General features: G+C 36.6%; 1 protein-coding gene across 1 annotated transcript in view; it reads right to left on the bottom strand.

Annotated features, from left to right (window-relative positions):
* USH2A (usherin) overlaps positions 1-22,912 on the bottom strand; it is a 798,346-nt gene that overhangs the window by 100,823 nt on the left and 674,611 nt on the right. The window contains exons 58-60 of the mRNA XM_023203737.1: positions 15,793-15,951; positions 14,071-14,233; positions 586-940 (exon numbers count right to left, since the gene is read on the bottom strand). Coding sequence (XP_023059505.1) covers positions 586-940; positions 14,071-14,233; positions 15,793-15,951 — 677 coding nt within the window. The remainder of the gene's footprint in view (positions 1-585; positions 941-14,070; positions 14,234-15,792; positions 15,952-22,912) is intronic.

Below are 22,912 nucleotides of genomic sequence, written 5' to 3' on the forward strand. Positions count from 1 at the left end.
AAATTATTCCCATTTAGGCCAGGTGTGGTGGCTCATGCCTGTAATCCCGGAACTTTGGGAGGCTGAGGCAGGCAGATCACTTGAGGTCAGGAGTTCAAGACTAGCCTGGCCAACTAAAAATACAAAAATTAGTTGGGCAGTGGTGGGCATCTGTAATCCCAGCTACTCAGGAGGCTGAGGCAGGAGAATTGCTTGAACCCAGGAGGCAGAGGCTGCGGTGAGCTGAGACCACGCCACTGCACTCCAGTCTGGGTGGCAGAATGAAAGCCTGTCTCAAAAAAAAAAAAAAAAAAAATCTCATTTAGTAAATATGGAAAATGGAAATCAGGCAATTTTATGAATAAAAAAATGTATTTATTGGTTTTGAGGTAATCAAAATTAGTTGTGGTCTACAAACTGGTCCCCAAAACTCCTCATACTCAGTTCAGTATCTTATCCCCATGACTACATTACAACTTTTCACATGTGAAAGATGTTCATATATTTAAGCCCTAAGTGAAGAAAAATGAGAAGTTGGATAAGGAAATTAATTTCAACATATTAACCAGATAATCTGCATGTCTGTTATTTTTTCAAGGGTCTTACCATCACTGTGAAAGCATGCACGGTAGGGCTGTTAAATGTTGGATCGTTGGGTTTCTCCTGGTAGACCACACAGTAATGGGAGATAATGCCATTGGGAGATTCTGGCTTTGTCCAATTCAACAGAACTGAATGAGCACTGGTGACTTGAGCCCAAGGAGCTGGAAAATCTTGAGGTGGGGCTTCCAGAGTTCGTGTTAATGACCACAGACTCTCCACGGAACCCTTGGAGTTACAGGCTCTGACCCGATATTCATAGAGCGTGAAAGGTCTCAGGGTGTCTCCTTCATCCGTAAATTCAAGGGCTCCTTCTGACCAGATAAATAAAAGAGACTCCTCTTCAATGCCAGCAGGGCGTCTGAAAGGAAACCAAGCAGGCAACCAGTGACAGCTGCACACTTCAAAACAAAGTTTGTAGATGGAGTAAAAAAATTTTTGTTTAGAATTTGTTATCAACTCAACTTTTCAGCTGTTTCTTCCTGGTGTCATAATAAAGAAAAACCAGATGGAGAAGTACTCTAGTGGCCTAGCTCCTATGATTTTTAAAGTGTAGTTGACACACACACACACACACACACACACACACACACATATTTGATTATAAAAGAGTTCATATGCTTTATAGAAAACATGGAAAATACAGAAGAAATATAAAAAGCACAAAAGGTGAAACCTCATCCATAATCACATTTTATTGTCTTCCAGATGATTTGCTGAATAACAAAATACACATGCAATGCAAAAAAACATGTAAATGTTTTTTAAAATACAGAAGCATACATTAAGCATTATTAATGCATTTTTATGTATTTTCTAGATCTGTGTGCGTGTGTGCGTGTGTGTGCATGTATGCATGCAGTTATATCGAGGTTTTATTTTTTGCACACCTGGAACCACAGGATATGGAATTAGCAGAGGCTGATATAATTGGGAATCCTTACCCTTCTGTGGTAAATGGATTGCAGCTGGGGTCCCAATGTGTTTGTTTCCCTGTATCCACGCCTTTAGCGAGTATGCTTGTAAACTCGCTCTGGGCTTAGCTATATGACTTTTTTGGCTAATGGGACAGTAGCAAATATGATGGTTGCAGAGACTTCAAAAGTGTTTGCACATTGAGGATGATCGTTTTGCGGCTCTTAGGACCATAAAATTACTGTGTGAAAAAGCCCAGGCTTGCATACTGGAAGATGAAGAACTACGAAGGGAAGTCCGGAGTTCCTATTTTCTCTCATGCAGCACAGTGCTCTTTTGCATTTGTTCCCAGGATGTTTAAAAAGTATTTTAAATTCACTTCTTTGATGCCATTTACTTTCTCTTCATTTGAATTTTCTCTTCTATGATTTAAATCATAACCTCTCAAAGTATGGACAATCGTTTCTTATACATCAAGACCACTTTTTTTCTACATTTATTGTTGTTATACATCAACAACTTTATTAACACTTTTATATATCCGTTATTGTATTAGAAACAAGGACAAAAAGATGAATAAACCCCTTACCTAAAGGAATAGGTAGCTGAGTAGAGGAGCTGGAGCTATATGCAAATTAATGAAAATAACATGATAAGTAATATAATAGGAATTGTTTTTAGAGTTTTTTGTTTTATTTATTTATGTATTTTATGTATTTATTTATTTATTTTGAGACTGGGTCTCACTCTGTCACTCAGGCTGGAGTGCATTGATGTAACTGCAGCCTCAAACTCCTGGGCTTAAGAGGTCCTCCTGCCTCAGTCTCCTGAGTAGCCAGGACTATAGATGTGTGCTACTAGGCCTGGCTAACTTTTGAAATTTTTTTGTAGAGATGAGGTCTTGCCATGTTTGTTGCCCAGGCTGGTCTTCCTCAAGCAAGCCTCTGACCTTGGCCTTCCAAAGTGCTGGGATTACAGGCATGAGCCACCATGTCTGGTCTGCTTTAGAGATCTTTAAAGGACAAAAGTCAAATTCCTTTTAAATGTCTCCCCTAAAACCTGGTAAAATGCAGAGTATGATCCCAAAATTATTTCAACTGTCTGAGATTGTTAGGCTAATCTTTAGATTTTGTTGATACAAAACTAGGGCCACATGCATACTCTTTTGGTACTAAATATATATAGCATTACAATAGAAGTAAGAGAAATGGAATGGTCAGTTGTTGAGATGGCCTATATATCTGATACTTCATTTGGAGCAGTTATTTCCTCATCCACAGGTAAAATCATGATGCAGGTTTGATAGAAAGCGAAATTCTGGAGGAATTGTGATCTCTGTGTTCCCAACATCTGAGCCCAGTAAGTGTTCAATACTTTTTTTCAAGTGAAAGGCTAAAAGTTATGTAATCCCATGACTTCTCTGCATCTTTGCCTCTTTTCCATCAGTTCTTATTTCCTATCAAGGCAGTATTCTAGGTTGGGGGAGAATGCAACCAAGACATTGACCCTCCTCTTTCAGCTCTCTCTCTAGTTGAGAAGAGAGTGATGAATGCATCAATATTTTCCAGGCTGTTAAGAGTATTTAATTAACACACTCTTCAGAAGCTGAAAAATTCACATGCTGCCATATCAGATTAACCAGCTCCATCAAAATGTAAAGGGTTATTAAGACAAAGTAAATGACAGTACCTCTCCCAAATACTCAGAATATGTAAAATCTTTGGCTTTGGGAATCTGATGATCCTCAAGTTGATAAATCATGATGACCTAAGTATGAGCAATGACAAGCGTCCTGCTGGAAGCTATAGAGGCTTCATAGACACCTCTCAGTGACCTGCAATTATGGTTCGGCAGCCCACCTCATTATTGCTCGCTACCATGCATGGACCAGATTCTGCACTCAGTGAAGGTTTGCAGGGTTTGGCCTTTGTACTTGCTGCAGATATCAGATACCAGGTGTGTCATTGGGGGAGATCCATTCTAATGAGAACAGCAGGGCTCATAGCGAAGGACTCCTCTCAGTGATTTTTAAAAAGGTGTTTGCTAGGATCACAATACAGCAAACAAACCTATGACGGTCTATGGGGAAGTAACATTTTCTATTTTGTCTAGCTTCAGCCTTTCCATGACAATTCAATTAATTTTTATTAAACTCTCATGAATTTCCAAATTGAGATGTAGTCATGGTTTCTGTAAAGCTGACATTCTTAAAAAATGTGCCTAAAATTTGGTTTTTAAATATATATATACTATTTAAAAGATTGAGTATTTTGTTGGTCTCAAGTTTATCCACCAAAATAATTTAAAGGTGCGGCCTGGTTAAGTATTTCTTATCACTATTGAATTCTTGAAAAATTAATATCGTGGACAGGTAAATGTCCCATTTGCACTGCTAAAAAACAGAATCTCTTTATGTCTGAATACGTTTTTTTTTTTTTTTGAGGCGGAGTCTCGCTCTGTCACCCAGGCTGGAGTGCAGTGGCCGGATCTCAGCTCACTGCAAGCTCCGCCTCCCGGGTTTACGCTATTCTCCTGCCTCAGCCTCCCGAGTAGCTGGGACTACAGGCGCCGCCACCTCACCCGGCTAGTTTTTTATATTTTTAGTAGAGACAGGGTTTCACCGTGTTAGCCAGGATGGTCTTGATCTCCTGACCTCGTGATCCGCCCGTCTCGGCCTCCCAAAGTGCTGGGATTACAGGCTTGAGCCACCGCGCCCGGCCAAAATTAATTAATATCATGGACAGGTAAATGTCCCATTTGCACTGCTAAAAAACAGAATCTCTTTATGTCTGAATATGTTTTGAGCAGAAGTGGTTGAGTAGACCACAATTATTCCTAATCTATTTAAGATTTAGGCATCACCTGTTCATTTAACTGGAAGTGTTTCCTCCTGAGTAGCCTGTGTTTAGAGAAATCACATTTTCAGTTCTCTCTGAATAGCCAAGTGGTTATTCTTTGCTCAAGCTCATTTGGAAGATACTTCAGGAATGTATTTTTCCAACTAGAGTTAGTGTAATGTTGCCTAACACTAAGAGGAAAACAAAAATAAGTATAAAAACTAGGAACCATATATTTTTAAAGGCATTCACACTTCTGTGGTCTCAATGTACAATGTTTTTAGGAGCTCCTTATTCCTTCTCTCCCCTCCAGCAATTGTCACTGCTTATTTTCAAAAGCAATTGAAACAAAATCCTAGAACCCAATGCACTACAACAATTTTAAGGTTATGAAACTGCCAGCCCCATTCCATGAAGAATATTAAAAATATTCTGAGTTTAAATAGATAATCAGAAACATCTGTAGTCAGAGGAGATAGGTTGGAGGTCCTGGCTCTGCCACTAAGTTCAATGACCTTGGGTGAACTTGCCTGTCTGTGTCCTCTAGTTTCTATTTCATTTTGCAAAAAGGAGTTAACAACCTCATAGTGTACAACAAACCTCTGAAAATTCTTATAAAAATTAAAACATAAAAATCATTGGGTAAAATGTAATGCACGATCTGAATGAAGTTATCTTGGAGATGATGGGCATCTGGCATTGAACAAGGAGGTCATCGCAACAGTTTATATAAGAATAAATGCAGATCTGAACTAGATTGCTGAGAGGACAAATGGAAACACAGGTGATTTACAAAATGCTTTGTGAATGTTGAATCATCAAGTTTTGGTGTGAGTAGACATTCTGTTGCTGAGGGAAGAGACATCACAAACCTTTCAAAAATTTTAAGACTTAGTCCTTTTAAAAATTCTTTAGAGATTTACCATGTAAAATGGCCTATGCTTATCCTTAATCTGCTGATTCTCAAAAGGACTTACCTTTCTGCAATTTCTAGTCCCATGTTATACTTTAGTCATCATCAAATGCTTGACTATAGTTTCTTATATTCTATTGTATTTCATAGTTCCATGGCTTTGGTATCTGCTACTTCTCTGGCAATACCCTTCCCCATCTTCTTGCTTATTCTCCATTTTTTTTTTTTTTTTTTTTTGAGACAGATTCTTGCTCTATCACCCAGGCTGGAGTGCAGTGGCACAATCTTGGCTCATTGCAAGCTCTGCCACTGGGGTTCATGCCATTCACCTGTCTCAGCCTCCTGAGTAGCTGGGACTACAGGTGCCCGCCACCACATCTGGCTAAATATTTGTACTTTTCAGTAGGGTTTCTCCGTGTTAACCAGGATGGTTTCGATCTCCTGACCTCGTGATCTGCCCACCTCAGCCTCCCAAAGTTCTGGGATTACAGGCATGAGCCACCGCACCCAGCCTCTCCTTTTTTCTATAAGCTAACTACAACATCTTTTAAAATTCTAGCCCCATATCACTTTTTCTAGAAAGTCTTTTCCTTGCTTTTCTCTTAAATAAGAGTTATCATATCCTTCTATCTGCTATCTCTTTTTTTCTAATTTATATTAGGCTACCTTTGCATTGCTACAAAAATTCTTGAGGTAGGCTACTTTTTAAAGAATAGGGATTTAACTGGCTCACAGTTCTGCAGGGTGTACAGAAAGCATGATGCTAGCATCTGTTTATGAGACTCGGGAAGCTTACAATCATGATGGAAGGTGAAGAAAGAGCAAATGCATCAGGTGCAGAGAACAGGAGCAAGAAAGAGGTGGGTGGGAGAGGGGGAAAGTCCTAGACATTTAAACAACCAGATCTCCCATGGACAAACTGAGCAAGAACTCACTTATCACCAAGGGCATGGTGCTAAACCATTCATAAGGGATCTGACCCTATTATGCAATCACCTCCCACTAGGCCCCATCTGTGACATTGGGAATCTGTTTTTAGCATGAGATTTAGAGAGGAAAAACATACAAACTGTATTATTCCACCACTGGCCTCCCAAATCTCATCTCTTTCTCACATTTCAAAATGAAATCATGTCTTCCCAATAGTTCCCCAAAGTTTTAACTGATTACAGCATTAACTCAAAAGTCCAAAGTCTCAAGTACCAAGTCCAAACTCTCATCTGGAGACTCATCTCCTTTCATCTATAAGTCTGTGAAATCAAAACAAGTTATTTACTTCCAAGATACAATGTGGGCACAGGTATTGGGTAAACATTCTCATTGCAAAAGGGAGAAATTGGCTGAAACAAGTCTGAGACCTGGTATGAAGACATTAAACCTTAAAGCTCCAAAATAATCTCTGTTAACTCCATGTCCCACTCCAGGACACACTGCTGCAAGCACTAGGCTCCTAAGGGTTTGGGTAGCTTCACCCCTGTGGTTTTGCAGAATGCAGCCCCTGTGGCTGCTCTCACACATTGGAGTTGAATGCCTACGGCTTTTTTCAGGATTCAAGCTGTCCATGGTTTCTGGGACCTAGAGAGAAGTGGCCCCCTTCCAACAGCTCCATCAGACAGTGCCCTGATGGAGACTCTGTATGGTGGCTCCAACACCACACTTGCCCTCTGCACTACCCTAGTAGAGTTTCTCTGTAAGGGCTTCACCCCTGTGGCAGGCTTCTGCCTGGGCACCCAGGCTTTCTCATATATCCTCTGAAATCTAGGGGGAAGTTGCCAAGGTCTCCTTCATGCCTGCATTCTATGCATCTGCTAACTTAACACTACACAGCACCTACCTGCAATGTATCTGAGGCCCTTTGAGCTGCAGCTGCAGCAACAGAAGTCAGGTTTGGGAACAGTTCCCAAACCTACACAGGGCAGCAGGGCTCTGGGCCTGGCCCTCAAAACCATTCTTTTCTCCTAGGCCTCTGGGCCTATGTTGAGAGGGGCTGCCTGTAAGATCTCTGAAATGCCTTCTAGGCCTTTTCCCTATTATCTTGGATATTAACACTTGGCTACCTTATAGTCATGCTAGTCTCTCTTGAAAGTGGTCACTCCACAGTCTGCTTGGATTCTGTCTCCACCACAGGGCCAGGCTGCAACTTTTGTGAACTTTTGCTCTCTGTTCCCCTTTTACATAAAAGTTCCACCTTTGAATCATTCCTTTGCTCCCTATCTGATTTTAGGCTGTTAGAAACAGCCAGACAAAGTCTTGAATGCTGCTTTGTTGTTTAGAAATATCTTCCACCAGTACCCTAGGTTATTACTCTCAAGTTCTCACTTTCACAAATCCCTGGGGCATGGATATAATGGAGCCTAGTTCTTTGCTAGGGCATAACAAGGGTGACCTTTACTCTAGTTCTTAATTATTTGCATCTCAAATCTCATTAGCTGGGTCTTCACTGTCCATATTTCTATCAGCATTTTGGTGAGAACTATTTAACCAGTCTCCAAGTAGTTCCAAATTTTTCCTCACCTCCCTGTCTTCTTCTGAGCCCTCCCAATTCTTTCAACCCCTGCCCTTTACCCAGCTCCAAAGTCACTTCCACATTTTCAGGTATCTTTATAGCAACACCCTACTTCTGGTATCAATTTTCTGTATTAGGCTGTTTTTGTGTTGCAGTAAAGAAGTACCTTGGGAGCAGGTGATTGCAGTATGCAGTTTTTCCACCATTTGGAAAACCAACTTAATTTCACGCTTCCTCCTCCAGACAACTGCACCAGTGGCAGGTGCCCCTCCTCAACTGTCTGAGTCCCAGCTTCATAGGCAACCTCCTCTATGTATTTACATTTTAATAATTCTAACAACTCCCCTTTGTTCCCTCAGTTCTAAAGGTGTTAGTTGTTTCCTGTAGTTGTTACCTCCATGATATCTTAGAGTTCTCTTTTTATGCTTTTAGTTACCTAGTTAAAAAATTTATAACTTCTTACTAATTATTTATATTAAATTCCTTCTGTTAAAGTAAGTAGTGTAGTTCCTCTTTCTTGATCAGACTTTGATTATTACAGAAAGTGATGGTGATGTTCACATGAAGAAGGAAATAGGAAAATTGGAAAGAGAGTGATGATAGATTTGCATCTGGGCTCACAAAATTTATTATTTTGTCTTTAGTAGACCATATGATATATTGATTATAAAAATTAATAAGAAAACACAGATGAACAAAAGTAGAAGTATTTAAAAGAATCATTGATAGCCTAATATTTGGAGATAAGCACTGCTAGCACTGTTTTGGTGTTTAATATTCCAGACATTTTTGATATACATATACATGTAAAAAATATACTGTATATTTAAAGGAAAGCAGAATCCTACCAGGCATGCTGTTATGCAAGCCGCTACTTTTATAACCATGAACCTCTTTCCTTGACTTTAAATGTACATCTACAACTGCCAGATAGATTTATCTTTCTAAAGCATGGCTTTGGACAACATATCTAGGATAACTTTCTATTTTTATCATGCTTCATATTTAACAGTAATTTCACACATATTATTATATTATTTCCTTTAATTCTTACAGAATTCCAAGAGGTTGATTATTTTTTATATTCACTATCTTCTCTTCACATAAAAATGGAAAATTAGGGAACACAGTGATTTGCCTAAGGTCACATAACTAGTAAGTGTTAGAGCCAGGCCCTGAAAGTCATATTTTCTGATTACAAATGCCACATTCTTTCCACTATATTACACTGCTTCTCTATTTACCCCCTAAACCTTTAGCAGCTCACTTTGCCTCTGAATAAAAAACCTAAACTCCTTAGATCCAAAATCTATCATTAAGCTGATCTTCTAATTGTCCCCTACTAATAGCAATGACTCCAGTCAAACCTGACCATTCCTTGAATCCTATGCTTACGTGTTGGAAATTTTTCTTATTCTATTTATTTTATTCACTTATGATGTCTTCACCATCAGGCCCTGCTTGTTAAAATCCCTATTTACCACAAGTAAAACAGAATAAAAGTCCTAAAATGAACCCGATGCACATGGGAATTTTGTATGAGTGACACTTCAAATCAGTGGATTATGAAATAATGTTGATGAACTAGTTAGCATTTTATAAGAAAATGAATTCTTATGTAATTTCCTATAACAATATTAATTCTATATTTAGAAATAAGGAGTAGAGCCATAAAAGTGCTGGAAGAAATAATTAATGTGTTATTTTTAATATGATCACCAAAGGGAGACTTTCTTTAATGTGGAAAGAATATAGACAATAAGAAATAATCCAGTAGAAAATTAGTCTAAGAATTTATAATATATTATACACACCTCTCCCAAATAGAAGATAAATATTTTAAGTAAATGAACAATCTTACTATAATGATCAAAACTTGAATTAAAACAACAAAAATGTACCAGTTAAAATATTGAGCTGACAGATTTGGAAGATTGACCCTGTATTAAAAGTTTTCAGAATTATAAAGTCTTACATAAAATATTTGGAAGACAACTTAGGAATACTCAACAATTTTAAATGCACAAAAAGTTGACCCAGTACTTCTAGTACTAAGAATAATTCTCTGTATACTTACTGTAAGAATATTTATTAGAGAATTGCTGTGATAACGAAAACTTGAAAATCACCTATCTTGCCATCACCAGGGTACTGGCTAAATAATATATGATACACATCCATATAACAGAATATTGATGAGTCATTAAAAGAAATTAGGTGTGTATGTGTGCAGAACAATATGGACAATATAATTCTTTTTATGAAGAAGAAAATACAAATAGAAAACATTAATGTTAATATATTAAAATTAATCATGTTACTTCTATTAGTGAAAATTATGTATGCCATGAGTAAATCATAAGAATGAATAATAACCTTGGTAATCTTCTCTACTGTTAAAATATTTTTTCCAACAAATGTATTTCTCTTACAATTTAAATAGTCATTAAATCTTTATTTTATAAGGCCTAGTCTCAATAGCATCAACTTGATGAAGTGTTCCATGAATATTGTAGACAGAGAATTCTTCTCTAAATTTTCTGGTAAATATTTCTTTTTTTCCAATATATATTTTATGCTTTTGTTTGTTTATTTAGCTTGTCTTCTATCTCCCACTGTAGTGAAGATCATTGGTGAAAGGGCTTAGGTCTCATAGATCTTTGTGTCTCTCAGTAGATATGTACATGTATGGACAGATGGATGTCTGTCTTCTGTCTATCTGTATCTATCTATATAGATATTCATATCTATATCCATCTTTCCACCCAATACAAATTGAATTACATCAAAATTCCTTTGCCTTTGATTCAATGCTCGTCTTTTCTTAGTTAACTCAATCAGCTTAATTATCCATTTTATAAATTGTTTTCACTTTCCTACTTTGAAAACCTTTTCATATCATACAGTCTTCAAAACTATTTCAGATTTTATCCTTTAAAATATTACTAAATACTCAGAAGGAAGTGCCATCATTTGTTTCTATTTGCACAGTGTTTACAGGGTGTTTGTATATAGTTTTGTCCTTCAATGTACATTGATCAAATCTTTTTTTTTATTTAAAGAGAAAGCTCATGAGAATAATAAACCCCATGAAATTTGGTTTCTGTTAAAATTAAAGCTCCTAATGGGAGGATATTATTTTATTACATGTTTCGTAAAGTCTCAATTTAATGTATTTGATGGATTTTGTAGATGGAAGTGATGAGATTTTTGCCACTTGCAAGATTACAGATATAAAATAAAGGGGGAATACTGAAGAATCACTATTATGCAAGCGAAACTTATTGAGAGGAGGAAGCAGATGTCCAAGATAGTCTTGTCTATATGTGGTCAACAAACAGATTGCAAAACACTAACTTAAATGTTTGTCTCTATTCTTTACAAAATTTTCTGTAGCAAATATTTTGTTGTAACTTATATATAGTCAACAAAATAGCTTAAATTAACAGATAAACTAAGCAGAGGGAATCATATCAACAGCTTGTTCTTACTAGGTTACTTTGTTTTGTTTTTGAAGTCATAAACATCTTCTGTCTTTATTAAGTCAGATATTTTTAATAGGATAATATCTAGAGGAAATATTTAAACAATAAAGGACAGTTACAGAAGATAAAATGATTCAGGGGCTTGGTGAGAAAAGAGTGGCAAACATTTTCAAATGAGATTTACAAGTGGGCTTCCTGCAAGTTAATAAAAATATCTGCATAGGCCAAACCCCATCTTTGGTTTGAACTAAATGTACTTCCTTTGGTGCTGATAGAAGAAAGAGAAGGCCAATGATGAAGCTGAAATTACATGCCATAACCTCCTCAGAAATACTGCAGGCTGGTGGCTATAACTATATAAAGGACTCTGTGTAGTCTCAGAATGAAAAAGAACGATGTGTCTCCATTCTATTTCTGTCCTTACAAATTTCTGGGGTTTTTTTTTGCAGCTATCTAAGAAAAATTTGATATTGTTGTTGTCTAAGCACATTTAAACTTCAGCTGAAATAACTGCCAAGTGATTCATGCCTATGTAGGTGAATATAACGATTGTATCTGGAGCCCCAGTGCACCATTTTCATTTCACTTTAAATAAAAAACAAAATGTATCTATGTCAGTCAGTGCCCTTCTGCTGTACTCAGAGGTATCAAACAGGCTACAATTATGATTGTGAAGTGATTGTGTCACATTGGAGGAAGGTTTATTGCTTTTGAGTCTGCTAGGCAGTAACACATTCTGTTTCATATTACTCTTTATATCATTGTTTGGCTGTGACTAGAATAATCAGATGCCATCAAACGCTGTCAAATTCAATTTACAGTATTTTTCATTGAAGCGGCTTTCTGCATTATATTTCCTGTTTTCCCTCTCTATAGCTGCCATGGAATAGTCACTGTAATCAGGACCTTTATTTACAAAACTAACAGAGTGAAGCCACGTCCTGGTCTATAACAGATACTTTATTTCCGTTTATTCTGAATAGGAATTTGATGTGCTTTTCTCATTCAATTATCATTAAGTAGATGAAAGAAAACTATTTCAAGAGGGTGGGCATTTTAGAGCCTGCACTAATGTGCTTAGTGTAAAATGTAAATTCACATTAGCCACTTTTACGTGTTCATGTGTATTTGAATCAGAAATATTATTCTTCATATTAATGTTTGCTGAGAAGAAATGTGGCTTGCTCATTTTTGGTAATGTCATTTACATAACCAGAAATGCAATAATATTTTTTCCTTTTGTAATTTTTTCTATAAGCCCTTAGCTCATCACTGAAGACTGATCTGAATCAAAGGATTTCAATATCTACAGTTACAAGAGAAGCCTAAGTAAGTTTCACTAAGTTTCCAGGGCAGAGGACCAAACAAGGGAAGGTCTGAGGCTGCTGGAGACACTAATAAAGGATGTTGAAGAGGTGCGGGGTATGAGGGTCTGAGAAGAAAGGTGTTCTGCTTTGTACACTCAAAGGAAATACATTGCTTTCAGAATGGGATTGGGTTTTTCAATCTGCACATCCTGTATGTCTACCAATGATTGTGTTTTCTGTCTTAAGTAGCAAGCCATCAGTTGACAGGTTATTTGCCCCATTGGCTCTTTGCATTGTACTTTCTACTCACCTCCCTCTCACTTTCTCTATTTAATCTCTTCTTCTCACCCTACCTACATCTCTCCCTCATGCTCCTCCTTTGCCTGCTCCTTCTCCTTCTCATTCATTATTTATTTAAATAATACATTAATTTAAAGCAATGTTCATGTTGATCAGGTGAAGACTAGAGCAAAATATCCTTCAAACCAAAATGTTCATGGTCTATCTCTCTCTTCCACTATTTTCTCTCTCTCTCCCAATCTCTCTTTGTCTCTCTCTCTTTCCTCAATCTTTCTCTCCCTCTCTTCCCTATTCCCTCTTTTCTTTATTTTAGGTAGGTACACTCAATAAATTCTGCACATGATGGAACAAGCTGCTATAACGCCATCTAACCAGTGGAGTGGAGGCTTATTAATTTAATGACAGAAGGAAAACTGGAGAGGAGAATCCCTTTTTCTGCTTATGAAAAGCACCATCTTTGGAGGAGGAGAAAAACCTTTTAAATCTCTACATAATAAGTAATGAGAAATATTAGAATTCTTGTCTTGTTTCTGGTTTCCTCTCTGGAAAGACTATGTTTTCTTGGTCAAGCAGTGGTCCCTAACCTTTTTGGCACCAGGGACTGGTTTTGTGGAAGACAATTTTTCCACACACTGGTGTGGTGCAGTTAGAGGGTATGGTTTCAGGATGAAATTATTCCACCTCAGATCATCAGGCATTAGTTTCTGACAAGGAAGGCACAACCTAGATCCTCCACATGCGCAGTTCACAATAGGGTTTGCACTTCTATGAGAAACTAATACCACCACTAATCTGACAGGAGGTGAAGCTCAGGTGGTAATGCTTGCTCACCGGTCACTCACCTGCTGTGTGGCCTGGTTCCTAATGGGCCACGGACTCTGTGGCCTGGGGGTTAGGAACCTCTGCTTTAGAGGGCTGTTCTGTCCCATCACTAAATATAAGTCTATGTGGGTTATAAGGTCTCAGTTTTCAAACAGATCTCTATCCAAAATGTTATATGGTAGTTATGACTTTTTTCCTTGGTTAATTTGTAAAAGTTTGAGCACCAGTCTTAGTCCCCACTGTTAGGTGCTACAAACAAACAAACCAAACAAACAAAAAACCCGCAAAAACAAAACATGAATTCCCATTCATGCTCTTATTGAAATATAAAACGCACTTGATTCTGCCGTGTTGGAGCATTACACATTCTTAAATAACTAAAAATAATAGTAACAGCCAATCTTACCTGTAAACAAAGTAGTTGATGATGATTCCATTTGGTTTTTCAGGCGGCATCCATTTAATCTGTATGCAAGCTGATCCCAGTGCCTTAAGAACAGGAGAATTAAGATCCATCGGGGCTGCTTCAGGTGTTTTGACAAACATCCTACTGCTAACTCCACAACTTCCTTGAAAATAAATTGAGGTCTTCAGTAATTTTTCAAGCAAGGAAAAGAGCTATATATTCATATAGAAGGGTACTGATATCATGAAAATTACTTTTACCTGTGCTTTTGCATATATACTTGTACATGTGTTTCAGATTATGGGATGTGAACATTTAAATAGAGAATCATTTCTGGAAAACCCATTAATTAGCCACATATTTACACAGACATAAACAATAAGGCATATTCTTGTCTGAGCTCAAGTTTCTCTATTTATTGTAGTCATTCTAACCAGAAAGTGATAATGCACTTGAATTTCACAAGTGTTTGTGTGGCCTATACATCTTGTATGCTTTTAATAATATTTTATTTTGCCAATATTTTAAACTTATGGACATTATTCAAACACACAAGAATCAAACAATTTATTTGAAGGATATTGTACCTCCATTGCACAGTTTCAGGGACACGGAGATGCAGATGTTGACTTGCACTTAAATCAATAAAACATTCATTTAAAATTATTTTCATGTTTATCAGGTGAAGACAGATCAGAGAAAGCAATATCCCTCAAACAAAAATGCCATGGTCTATTTTTTAGAGAAAAGTGGACAAACCGACTAGCAATTTCTGATGAGTTCAGCATAGCAAAATTGCAGACTCATAATTCTAACCAACTCCATGAGAACTAGCACTATGTGAAAAGAGAAATTCCTAAGGACATTCAATACAGGAGTTTTAACTGCACATCAAGTCTGATAAATTTCTTTAAGGTGAAGCAAAATGTTTTGTATATTAAGGTGAGTTACATACTTTATATTATATGTTATATAACACGTATGATGACATCACATATATCATGTTACATATGATATACACATATATTATATAATATATCCATATCTGTTAATGTTTATACTTACTTTAAAAGAGATAAATAAAATAATGTATACCTCTCTTGATTCCCTGTTCTCCCGTCCTAAATCTCAGTTTATGTTTAGCTATTTATCCATTTGGAGAGATAAAGGAAATGGGGGAGGCTTTTCCTTAACACAACACAGATACATGAAAATTTCACTGACCACAGCCTAAACCATGAAACACAAGGTGATAGTTTGTATACATGAAGTAGGGTTCAAGGAAGCACTATAAAATATGCACGATTCATTTGGGTATAATTCAACTTTTAAATAACTTCTCACTTCCTCCTCCTGGATAAAATTTAAATAAAGCCAAGGTAAATATATTTTCTGTGAAATTTTTGGAATACTCATTTGTGTTTTATATTACCAGAGACTCCTTTATGTGAGCTAGGTGTTTTTCTTTCAAAGGGCCTTATAAAACAAGACTTTGCAAACCACCATTTTAATATATTTAAATATTCATGATTTAATGTGCAGAAATGCATAATGCTTCACTCGATGCCAGACTGTGATTTTTCTGGGTAAACAGTCCACTACAAATAAGAAATGAAAAGTTAGTCTTTGTATTTGGACTGAGAATCTATTCCTTTTTAATGACATTTTTTAGTGAAATACTTTTTCGTAAACACCCAGGGCAAATGTCTGAAAAACTTTCACCATTTTGACATGCTTGTATCCTTATCTCATACTGTGTGAATGGAGCCAAATTTTCCAGAAGGGTGGATTGGTGATGACCAATGGAGAAGGCCAGAGGTGTTACACTTCCATCATTGAGTAAGACATTGTACTCCACAGGAATTTTGGGGATGAGAATCCCTTTAAGAGAGAGAGAGAGAACATAAACAAATTATATGTATATATATATAAAAAAATACAGAATGGGCAACAAATGTTTGTCTCTTAAAAATAATGTCTATTTAAAATTTTGTAATTGAGGCCAGGCATGGTGGCTCGTGCCTGTAATCCCAGCACTTTAGGAGGCCGAGGCGGACAGATCATGATGTCAGGACATCGAGACCATCCTGGCCAACATGGTGAAACCCTGTCTATACTAAAAATACAGAAATTAGCCGGTCATGGTGGTGTGTGCTTGTAATCCTAGCTACTTGGGAGGCTGAGGCAGGAGAATCGCTTGAACCCAGGAGGCAGAGGTTGCAGTGAGCTGAGATGGTGACATTGTACTCTAGCCTGGGTGACAGAGTGAGACTCCATCTCAAAAAAAAAAAAAAAAAAAAGTTGTAATTGAAAAATAAATACTTCTTAATATAGCAATTAAAAGCTGCATAAAAGTTAAGTTGGGAAATATTAGACTGTGTATTCCAAAAGTAAGAAATGTGCATAATCGCATAATCTATTTTTAAAAGTGTAATATTTCTATTTAAAGATATACTCTATTGGCAAATAAAAATGAAGGCACATTTCACTTAAAACATATAAGGCAATTATGTTGTCGTATATTTTTTCTAGGCTTACTTACTTTTAAAGTTCATAAAAAACAACACTGATTTTGCTTGTGACAATAATTTTTCTGTCGAGCATTGTGTATGCCTCCTATCTGATATGGATCCTTGACATAACAGCCCATAAAATATCAAATCATGGTCTACCTAGAGAATTCCCAGTGCATTAATTATTGGGCCAGGACAGTTCACTGTCAGTAAGACTTATGGCCCTAAATACATAGAAAATTTGGGTTCAATCATTGCCATTTTTCACCATTCCTTCCTAAAGAAAGTAGGTCTTGTCAGTTTAGCCTCATCAAAATCTATTTACATAATTAAATGCTTGTTAAGTTTTATTTGGTTATGAACAACAGGCATACTTTTTCAAGGACAGGATATGAGTTTTGAATGAAGAATATAATGGAATTTCCTATTACATTTTCTCCTTGATCTGAGAGTTTTTAACATTTATGAGTTTAGTTACTTACTTTTGTAGTACCTACATAAGTCTATCTTTACTCTAGAAACAGTGGAATCTACAGATAACATTACTGAGAAAGCACAGGACTCAATGACCTAAGAGAGATGAAGTCTAAGGAATGAAATGTGGTTTTGCTTTTTATAGATGTGGCCTCTATATTTACCAAGTGGAAGGACTGGTACAAACCAAAGATGCTCCGTATTTTGTGTAGGATAGATGAAAAAGAGGTGTCTGAAGGAGATATTGATCATCTTCAGAAGTACTGATCAATTGCTTCCTCAGGAAAGGTGCTAGATCACGTAAAATTTGGCAACCTAGACTGAGAATGTTTATTTTAAATTTAGAGCATCATGGCTAAACTATCTGGTACCTTTATTCTAGTAGCTTAAACTACTAACATTCTATCATTGATTCCTAAACTCTTATTTCTAGCTTTCTATCTTTCCTGTATTACAGCTTTGTATTTTTAACAGCCTACTAGGCATTTCTACATGGATATTCCTCAGAGCCTATAATCTCAACAAGTCTTAAACAGAACTAGCTATATTTTCCACTCCCAAGCCTGTTCTTTTTCCTAGGTTTCCTCTTTTGGTAAGTCATAATACCATCTTCCCATTTTCCTAGGATGGAAATCTTAGAGTAAGACTTTTAGAGCGGATCCTGCCTTCTTCACTCCCAAACTCAAGTGACTACTAAATTTCATCAATTATTTCTTTGAGAAATTTGGGCTTTATATATAATCAGCAACAAGGAGACTTTGCAGGTATAAACAAGAAAATGAGAGTCTATCTATATTTTAGAATGATAGCACTGTTGGGAAGTGAATAGTGGCTTAAAAACATGAGAGACAAGACATAGGGAAACCAGTTTGAAAGTCTTTACAACGCCTGCAGAAGTAGTACGAACATGAAGAGTCATTTTATTGCATCCCTCTGTTATGCCAGGCAGCATGCACTATCTCATTTAATACTACTAGAATGTCAACTGTATAAATTAGTACTTTGTTTTCTCCAGTGTGGTTCCACTGCCTAGACTTTAGCACAAAGTAGCAGCTCAATAAATGTTAGTTGATTGAATGAATGAACGAACCCTTAAGACAATACTGCATGATAAATACTACTGTTTTTTAAGATGAGAAAACTAAAACTCAGATAGGTTAAAAAACTTGTTTCAGATTGCACACTGATTAATTGGAGAAGCTAGGACTTGAACTTAGGCCCATCTGACAGCAACACTTATATCACTATACTTATGCTTTTCCTTGATAATGGAATCTTAGAGTAGGACACCTGGGGGAAAAATGACAAGATAGGTTTGAGAAAACATGTACAGTAAGGCAGAGTCATTCTTGGAGACTGTTCCAAAGCAAGGAAACAAATGATGGATAAGTAAGAATCATTACTGATGGAACAAGCATATTATAGGTAGAAATTTAAAGTTCTGCAGACCAAGTATTCCAACCTGAAATACACCTGCCCTGAAGATTTATGGGCTCATATCAAAGTATATTCAAATACAGGAACAATCATAGTACTGTAGGTCCTCAAATAATGTTGTTTCATTCAACATTGTTTCATTAATATTGATGAGGAAAAAAATTGATTCCCAGCTACAGCCACTGTCTGTGTGAAATTTACATGTTCTCCCCATGTCTGCGTGAGTTTTTTATGAGTACTCTGGTTTTTTCCCATATCCTAAAGATGTTCTCATTAAATTAATTGGTGTGTCTGAATGGTCCTAGTCTGAGTGAGTGTGGGTGTTGTGTGCGTTTGTTCCCCGTGACGGAATGGTCTTGAGCTGCCTGGTTAGGCCCTGGCCACCCCTACCCTGAACTGGAAAAAGTGTGTCAGAAAATGAATGAATGAATGAATAGTTGTAAAGTAAAGATTCATTAAGTGTGTTACTATCATATAGATGCATAATAATAAACAATGCTGTACAAAAGCCTTCCGTGAGCTTGCCCTATTTGTGATTGCTTTTTACTAATGCATGGTGGTAAGGGGAGTTTCTTCTAATTTCTGCTCAAAAACATTTATTCCTATGGCGGTTGTCACTCGCTGATTTGCCAAAACTTAGGTTAAAAATGATCTTGTTTCTGTTAATCTTTCTTAAATGTATGTATAGCTCATATTTATTTCAGTTTAATATTAGAAGTGTTTTGGTCTTTCTTTGATGATGTTCATTTTGGTGATGTTTTCGTGACCAGAAACGTGCTTTGCAACTTAAATCTTGCTTATGTCAAGTAGCCTAAGCTAAAATTGGTTTCCTTATACATCTTTTCACTCAAAGTTGAAGTTTCCAAGAACCTATCAATGACATTAAGGACTTACTGTATCTCTTTTTGGAATATCGCTTTGATGTGGAAAATTTGGGAAACACATATTTCCCTGTTTGAGGAAGGGGAACCAGCAGAATCCCGTTTCTTTGTTCACTAAAATCGGGTGTGAGTTTTTCTTTCTAAAAGTTCAAGATTAGAAAATTACATGTATGGTGAATGATTAGAACTTTTGCTAGCCAATTGTAGAGTTGAAGACTCTGTAATAGTCACCTCAGAATGAACCAGCTGTAGGACAGAAGAAAATGTTTATGCTGATGTGCCAATGTGCTGAACAAGTATAACTGTTCATACTGTAACCAAAGGACAATGTAATTTTAGTCTCTCGCTATTGCTTTAAAATGAACTCAGTGTGCGTTTTCTACCCTAGACATGGGATGAAAAGTTGGCCTGACCCATGACACTTCCACTTAGTTTCACGTAATAAAGAGTTCTATACTATTTTTCTCCATAAAGAAACAGGAAAAGATGCATAACAAAAATTAAATGCCTAAAAAATAACTTTTTCTCTTTACCGGTATGGTGAATACACGTAAGAGGCCTATTTAAAGGCTATTCTTCCAGGCCTAATTCACCACTCCATGACAAAATTGGCAGTTTTTACTCAACAAGACTGTAATAATTAAAATGAAATTTGAGAGTTGGATAAGGAGAATTGATTATAGAGACCATCTGAGACTCAGTTCATTAATGGATGAGAAAAATTTAAGTGCTGTGCCAGAGGTAAAATAAAGAGTAATGTAATCAGGCTTCTTCTTCCTCTCTGCAAAAAATATTTTTTGGAGCGTGTTGCTTGAGGTAGTAAGAGAGATTGAAGAAGGAATTGGGGACCCTCTCAGTTTGCAATTTGACCTTCAGCAGGAAGATATGCTTATGGAAATTTCCATCCAGAGTATCCTGGAATGACAAAGCGTTCCATATCACATTTTGGGCATTTCTCCCTATTATTACCCTGCCATAGCAGTAAAGCAGGGAGTAATAAAAGCTGTTGTTTGAAAGCACAGGGTTTTTTTGTTTTTCTTTTGAGATGAAGTCTTGCTCTGTCACCAGGCTGGAGTGCAGTGGCGCGATCTTGGTTCACTGAAACCTCTGCCTCGCGGTGAACCCACATATTTATGATAAAATGAAGAGGGGAAGAATTGCTGGAACCTTGAACCTGTTATTGGGCTTAGTTTTCTTCAGATCTTCCTAATATCCTGAAATATAACAGTGTTATCACTCTTTAGCCAATGAGATTAGTAGAAAATGTTTTCCCAAATGATAAATCGTATAATATATTATTTTTTTGGATGAAGACAAACACTAGAATACAATGGCAAATTTACATGAATTTTTAAGATAAAAAGCAAGACATTAAAGAAATTGCAAGCTAATGATGATTGCTTCAGGCTCTGACTTCGGACCACCTGGGATTGCATGTTCATCCTGTCTTCTTTTTTCCTAGGACAGTTCTCACAGAAAAGTTTGACAAACACACATTCATAAAAAACATGCCATCATTCTTGTTGAACTAGACAAACCACAGAGTGGTGTCAGACAGATCAAATCCTTCTTCTGCCCTTATTTCCCAAGCGACCACTGCCAAATTAACTAACCTCTATGAATGTTGTCTCTTCATGTGTAAAATGATGGTACTAATAGCTACCTCATAGAGAGTTGTGAGGATTAAATTAGAAAATAACTGTAAGCCTTTTAATATATTCTCATAACATAGAAAGTACTTAATAAATGGTCAACATCTCTACAAAACAAAATGGAACAAAATGAAATACAGAACAAAAAACAACTATGGCACTGTTTTCATGTGCCCTCAAACACTTTTGAATCTATCTTTCAAATAAAGTTGCTATTCCAACTACAAATAAATGTTACATTCATTCAAGTTAATGTCTTTGTAACACTATTTTGTTATCTGGTTTTATTTTTTATGTGTACTTGGATACGATCAAATTGCATTCCTATGAAAGTATTGTATTATTCATTCTTAGCAGTAATTTGGAGTGGCATTCCCTCGAATTCATCTGAGGTTGTTTTACTTTATGTCTTCAGTCTGTACCTACTGTTCTGCTTCCAGGCCTTGCATCCTTCAAGAAGAAACTTTTGTTGTAAAAACGACAGGACTCCCAGGGGATGAGGGAACAAAACTGTGCTTCTACCGCATGTCAAATATAAAACATAATCTTAATCCAGATTTAAACATGGCTAGCCAAACTATGAGCATAGAAAATGTATTTTTCACCTATTCGTTAATCAGAAATAAATGTCCTTTACATATACCTATGAGGTGCTGAAACAGAAAATGCTCCTCTAAGCCGTGAACACGTCAAACACTGACATGCATTAGGAAAGAGAGCCCCCTCCACTGTCATAATTTACAGGACTGTGACATGAAAGTCTCTTGTGTTCCTACAAACCCTATACCATCTGCAATGAGTCTGAAACGACTGAGCCCCCTGGTATTCTGATGACTAAATGAAATGAAATGGGCATATTTGTTAAAGTCAGCTGGGAAGCCACACGACTTGGTTAGTTCCCGAGTTCATAAATTTATGTCAGAGCAAGAGGAGCAGTGGAAGCTCAGGTGAACCAATTTACCCTAAGTGCAAATGGCAGTTTTGTTATTTGGTGTCAAAGTTACCAGTCGCACAATGACAAGCTGCCATAACACATTTTCTTGTTCACTAAAGAACAAGGATTTCGTTGGTTAATATTCCTTGCAATGCTCCTTTTCATAATTTACAACAACTAGATGCTGATAGGTTATTTAACATTTATGAAGTTAAGATGTAATCAGAAAAACCCTGATTATCTTTACAAATAAAAAGTTAAATTATTCAACTTTTTTTTTTTTTTCTCCATGGCTTCGTTTCACAGCAGGTGCATACTTTACAATGGGACAAGTCAATCAATAATCCTTTTTTAAATCTTTTTTTAGGAGCTGGAACAGGAAAAATTCTAAGAGGAAAAACTATTAATTCAGTTTGATAGAGGCAGTTGTTTCACACCACTTGGTTGCACTTAACATGGTGCTTTTAATAAATCGAGCTACATTCTGCACTCTATAGGTAGGGGCATCTTGATTAGGCCTTTTAGGGGGAACAGAAGTAAAACAGGACCCTCTTGAACTCATTCATACCAACTGTATGGAAATTTAACATTGGTTGTATAATACTTATCATTTATGTCTTTTCTACCTTACTAGATGGTAGGGTCCCTGACAAGAGGGACAGTGTCTCCTTCCTCTTTGTAACTTTTAGGGAGTCCAGCACCATGTTTTGCCCTGAGTGGGGCTCAGAAATCATTTCCATGTTAGTTACACGAATAGAGGAATCAATTTACCCAAAGGCAAATGAATTACATCCCATGAAGTTTTGAGCCACAAATAAAATGATTCTATTGAGTTGTTGGGTGGACTGCTCTTGAATTACATTGTCTTCATTCACACTTCCTATATATAAAGCAAAAATCAGTGTTTTAGCTTTTAAATGGGATTACAGTAGAACTCATGAAAAATCATTT

This window comes from Piliocolobus tephrosceles, chromosome 1 (assembly GCF_002776525.5).
Source record: "Piliocolobus tephrosceles isolate RC106 chromosome 1, ASM277652v3, whole genome shotgun sequence".
Classification (NCBI taxonomy): Eukaryota; Metazoa; Chordata; class Mammalia; order Primates; family Cercopithecidae; genus Piliocolobus; species Piliocolobus tephrosceles.